General features: G+C 51.8%; 1 protein-coding gene across 2 annotated transcripts in view; it reads left to right on the top strand.

Annotated features, from left to right (window-relative positions):
* Positions 1-6,664, top strand: part of LOC109882472 (AP-5 complex subunit zeta-1) — a 53,750-nt gene that overhangs the window by 9,399 nt on the left and 37,687 nt on the right. For both annotated transcript variants that reach the window (XM_031816431.1, XM_031816433.1), the window contains one exon: positions 1,139-1,279. In XM_031816431.1, coding sequence (XP_031672291.1) covers positions 1,139-1,279 — 141 coding nt within the window. The remainder of the gene's footprint in view (positions 1-1,138; positions 1,280-6,664) is intronic.

Genomic DNA, 6,664 nt, shown 5'->3' with positions numbered 1-6,664 from the left:
GCTGACTACTGGCTGGCTGACTGCACTGGCTGGCTGACTGCTGGCTGGCTGACTACTGGCTGGCTGACTACTGGCTGGCTGACTACTGGCTGGCTGTACTGACTGGCTGACTGTACTGGCTGGCTGACTACTAGCTGGCTGACTACTGACTGGCTGACTACTGGCTGGCTGATTGTACTGGCTGGCTGGCTGACTGTACTGGCTGACTGTACTGGCTGACTGTACTGGCTGGCTGACTACTGGCTGGCTGACTGTACTGGCTGGCTGACTACTGGCTGGCTGGCTGACTATACTGGCTGGCTGACTACTGGCTGGCTGACTACTGGCTGGCTGACTGTACTGGCTGGCTGACTACTGACTGGCTGACTACTGGCTGGCTGACTGCTGGCTGGCTGATTGTACTGGCTGGCTGACTACTGGCTGGCTGACTACTGGCTGACTATACTGACTGCTGGCTGACTGCTGGCTGACTGTACTGACTATACTAACTGGCTGACTGGCTGACTGCTGGCTGGCTGACTACTGGCTGACTGTACTGACTATACTAACTGGCTGACTGCTGACTGCTAACTGGCTGACTACTGGCTGGCTGACTATACTAACTGGCTGGCTGGCCCGACTACTGGCTGGCTGGCTGACTACTGGCTGGCTGACTACTGGCTGGCTGGCTGACTACTGGCTGGCTGACTACTGACTGGCTGACTACTGGCTGGCTGACTGTACTGGCTGGCTGACTACTGGCTGGCTGACTACTGGCTGGCTGATTATACTGGCTGGCTGACTACTGGCTGGCTGACTACTGGCTGACTATACTGACTGGCTGGCTGACTGTACTGACTATGCTGACTGACTGACTGCTGGCTGGCTGACTACTGGCTGGCTGACTACTGGCTGACTATACTGACTGCTGGCTGACTGTACTGACTATACTAACTGGCTGACTACTGGCTGGCTGACTACTGGCTGGCTGACTACTGGCTGGCTGACTGTACTGGCTGGCTGACTACTGGCTGGCTGACTACTACATGTAAACATGTCATGGATCTGTTCCATTGGCGTTATGCTCATCTTATAGTGTGTTGCTTTAACTGGTTAGTCCACCCCTGACCTCTAACCCTTGACCTCTCTGTGGCCCCAGATGACAGGTCGGAGGTGGACGGCTCTGTGGTTTCCATGGTATCAGCCACGTCGTCCTCCAGCAGACTCCTTCCTCCTAAAGAACGTCTGAGAGAGAAGAGTTTCCAGTACTGCCAACGCCTCATAGAACAGAGTGACCGCAGTATGTACCCTACACCCTAACCCCTACACTACTGCCTCATATAACAGTGTGGCTGCAGTATGTACCCTACACCCTAACCCCTACACTACTGCCTCATAGAACAGAGTGACTGCAGTATGTACCCTACACCCTAACCCCTACTCTACTGCCTCATAGAACAGAGTGACCGCAGTATGTACCCTACACCCTAACCCCTACACTACTGCCTTATAGAACAGAGTGACCGCAGTATGTACCCTACACCCTAACCCCTACACTACTGCCTCATAGAACAGAGTGACCACAGTATGTACCCTACACCCTAACCCCTGCACTACTGCCTCATAGAACAGAGTGACCGAAGTATGTACCCTACACCCTAACCCCTACACTACTGCCTCATAGAACAGAGTGACCGCAGTATGTACCCTACACCCATAGAACAGTGTGACCGCAGTATGTACCCTACACCCTAACCCCTACACTACTGCCTTATAGAACAGTGACCGCAGTATGTACCCTAACCCCTACACTACTGCCTTATAGAACAGAGTGACCGCAGTATGTACCCTAACCCCTACACTACTGCCTTATAGAACAGAGTGACCGCAGTATGTACCCTACACCCTAACCCCTACACTACTGCCTTATAGAACAGAGTGACCGCAGTATGTACCCTAACCCCTACACTACTGCCTCATAGAACAGAGTGACCGCAGTATGTACCCTACACCCATAGAACAGTGTGACCGCAGTATGTACCCTACACCCTAACCCCTACACTACTGCCTTATAGAACAGAGTGACCGCAGTATGTACCCTAACCCCTACACTACTGCCTTATAGAACAGAGTGACCGCAGTATGTACCCTACACCCTAACCCCTACACTACTGCCTTATAGAACAGAGTGACCGCAGTATGTACCCTAACCCCTACACTACTGCCTCATAGAACAGAGTGACCGCAGTATGTACCCTACACCCTAACCCCTACACTACTGCCTCATAGAACAGAGTGACCGCAGTATGTACTCTACCCCCATAGAACAGAGTGACCGCAGTATGTACTCTACACCGTCCAGTTGATGGTTTGGGACCAAAAGGACTCACTTGAACATCTAAAACCTGATAGAAAATTGAGAAATGATGATGGCCCAGTATGGACTCTAACCCCTACACTACAGTATGGACTCTAACCCCTACACTACAGTATGGACGCTAACCCCTACACTACAGTATGGACCCTAACCCCTACACTACAGCATGGACCCTAACCCCTACACTACAGCATGGACCCTAACCCCTACACTACAGCATGGACCCTAACCCCTACACTACAGCATGGACCCTAACCCCTACACTACAGTATGGACCCTAACCCCTACACTACAGCATGGACCCTAACCCCTACACTACAGTATGGACCCTAACCCCTACACTACAGCATGGACCCTAACCCCTACACTACAGTATGGACCCTAACCCCTACACTACAGCATGGACCCTAACCCCTACACTACAGTATGGACCCTAACCCCTACACTACAGCATGGACCCTAACCCCCACACTACAGTATGGACCCTAACCCCTACACTACAGCATGGACCCTAACCCCTACACTACAGCATGGACGCTAACCCCTACACTACAGCATGGACGCTAACCCCTACACTACAGCATGGACCCTAACCCCTACACTACAGTATGGACCCTAACCCCTACACTACAGCATGGACCCTAACCCCTACACTACAGTATGGACCCTAACCCCTACACTACAGCATGGACGCTAACCCCTACACTACAGTATGGACGCTAACCCCTACACTACAGTATGGACCCTAACCCCTACACTACAGTATGGACCCTAACCCCTACACTACAGCATGGACCCTAACCCCTACACTACAGCATGGACCCTAACCCCTACACTACAGTATGGACCCTAACCCCTACACTACAGTATGGACGCTAACCCCTACACTACAGCATGGACCCTAACCCCTACACTACAGTATGGACCCTAACCCCTACACTACAGTATGGATGCTAACCCCTACACTACAGCATGGACCCTAACCCCTACACTACAGTATGGACCCTAACCCCTACACTACAGCATGGACCCTAACCCCTACACTACAGTATGGACCCTAACCCCTACACTACAGTATGGACCCTAACCCCTACACTACAGTATGGACCCTAACCCCTACACTACAGTATGGACCCTAACCCCTACACTACAGCATGGACCCTAACCCCTACACTACGGTATGGACCCTAACCCCTACACTACAGTATGGACCCTAACCCCTACACTACAGCATGGACCCTAACCCCTACACTACAGCATGGACCCTAACCCCTACACTACAGTATGGACCCTAACCCCTACACTACAGCATGGACCCTAACCCCTACACTACAGCATGGACCCTAACCCCTACACTACAGCATGGACCCTAACCCCCACACTACAGTATGGACCCTAACCCCTACACTACAGCATGGACCCTAACCCCTACACTACAGCATGGACCCTAACCCCTACACTACAGTATGGACCCTAACCCCTACACTACAGTATGGACCCTAACCCCCACACTACAGTATGGACCCTAACCCCTACACTACAGCATGGACCCTAACCCCTACACTACAGTATGGACCCTAACCTCTACACTACAGCATGGACCCTAACCCCTACACTACAGTATGGACCCTAACCCCTACACTACAGTATGGACCCTAACCCCTACACTACAGTATGGACCCTAACCCCTAGACTACAGTATGGACCCTAACCCCTACACTACAGTATGGACCCTAACCCCTACACTACAGCATGGAACCTAACCCCTACACTACAGCATGGACCCTAACCCCTACACTACAGTATGGACCCTAACCCCTACACTACAGCATGGACCCTAACCCCTACACTACAGTATGGACCCTAACCCCTACACTACAGCATGGACGCTAACCCCTACACTACAGCATGGACCCTAACCCCTACACTACAGCATGGACCCTAACCCCTACACTACAGCATGGACCCTAACCCCTACACTACAGCATGGACCCTAACCCCCACACTAAAGTATGGACCCTAACCCCTACACTACAGCATGGACCCTAACCCCTACACTACAGTATGGACCCTAACCCCTACACTACAGTATGGACCCTAACCCCCACACTACAGTATGGACCCTAACCCCTACACTACAGCATGGACCCTAACCCCTACACTACAGTATGGACCCTAACCTCTACACTACAGCATGGACCCTAACCCCTACACTACAGTATGGACCCTAACCCCTACACTACAGTATGGACCCTAACCTCTACACTACAGCATGGACCCTAACCCCTACACTACAGTATGGACCCTAACCCCTACACTACAGTATGGACCCTAACCCCTACACTACAGTATGGACCCTAACCCCTAGACTACAGTATGGACCCTAACCCCTACACTACAGTATGGACCCTAACCCCTACACTACAGTATGGACCCTAACCCCTACACTACAGCATGGAACCTAACCCCTACACTACAGCATGGACCCTAACCCCTACACTACAGTATGGACCCTAACCCCTACACTACAGCATGGACCCTAACCCCTACACTACAGTATGGACCCTAACCCCTACACTACAGCATGGACGCTAACCCCTACACTACAGCATGGACCCTAACCCCTACACTACAGCATGGACCCTAACCCCTACACTACAGCATGGACCCTAACCCCTACACTACAGTATGGACCCTAACCCCTACACTACAGTATGGACCCTAACCCCTACACTACAGTATGGACCCTAACCCCTACACTACAGTATGGACCCTAACCCCTACACTACAGCATGGACCCTAACCCCTACACTACAGCATGGACCCTAACCCCAACACTACAGTATGGACCCTAACCCCTACACTACAGCATGGACCCTAACCCCTACACTACAGCATGGACCCTAACCCCTACACTACAGTATGGACCCTAACCCCTACACTACAGTATGGACCCTAACCCCTACACTACAGTATGGACCATAACCCCTAAACTATAGCATGGACCCTAACCCCTAGACTACAGTATGGACCCTAACCCCTACACTACAGCATGGACCCTAACCCCTACACTACAGTATGGACCCTAACCCCTACACTACAGTATGGACCCTAACCCCTACACTACAGTATGGACCCTAACCCCCACACTACAGCATGGACCCTAACCCCTACACTACAGTATGGACCCTAACCCCTACACTACAGTATGGACCCTAAACCCTACACTACAGTATGGACCCTAACCCCTAGACTACAGTATGGACCCTAACCCCTACACTACAGTATGGACCCTAACCCCTACACTACAGTATGGACCCTAACCCCTACACTACAGCATGGACCCTAACCCCTACACTACAGCATGGACCCTAACCCCTACACTACAGCATGGACCCTAACCCCTACACTACAGCATGGACCCTAACCCCTACACTACAGCATGGACCCTAACCCCTACACTACAGCATGGACCCTAACCCCTACACTACAGCATGGACCCTAACCCCTACACTACAGTATGGACCCTAACCCCTACACTACAGCATGGAACCTAACCCCTACACTACAGTATGGACCCTAACCCCTACACTACAGCATGGACCCTAACCCCTACACTACAGTATGGACCCTAACCCCTACACTACAGTATGGACCCTAACCCCTACACTACAGTATGGACCCTAACCCCAACACTACAGTATGGACCCTAACCCCTACACTACAGTATGGACCCTAACCCCTACACTACAGTATGGACCCTAACCCCTACACTACAGCATGGACCCTAACCCCTACACTACAGTATGGACCCTAACCCCTACACTACGGTATGGACCCTAACCCCTACACTACGGCATGGACCCTAACCCCTACACTACAGCATGGACCCTAACCCCTACACTACAGTATAGACCCTAACCCCTACACTACAGTATGGACCCTATCCCCTACACTACAGCATGGACCCTAACCCCTACACTACAGTATGGACCCTAACCCCTACACTACAGCATGGACCCTAACCCCTACACTACAGTATGGACCCTAACCCCCACACTACAGTATGGACCCTAACCCCTACACTACAGCATGGACCCTAACCCCTACACTACAGTATGGACCCTAACCTCTACACTACATAATGGACCCTAACCCCTACACTACAGTATGGACCCTAACCCTTACACTACAGTATGGACCCTAACCCCTACACTACAGTATGGACCCTAACCCCTACACTACAGTATGGACCCTAACCCCTACACTACAGTATGGACCCTAACCCCTACACGACTTTGACAAAAT

The sequence above is a fragment of the Oncorhynchus kisutch genome, unplaced genomic scaffold (genome assembly GCF_002021735.2).
Source record: "Oncorhynchus kisutch isolate 150728-3 unplaced genomic scaffold, Okis_V2 scaffold796, whole genome shotgun sequence".
In the NCBI taxonomy this organism is placed as follows: Eukaryota; Metazoa; Chordata; class Actinopteri; order Salmoniformes; family Salmonidae; genus Oncorhynchus; species Oncorhynchus kisutch.
Note: the sequence above shows the minus strand (reverse complement) of the source record. Positions and strands in the feature narration are given on the sequence as shown.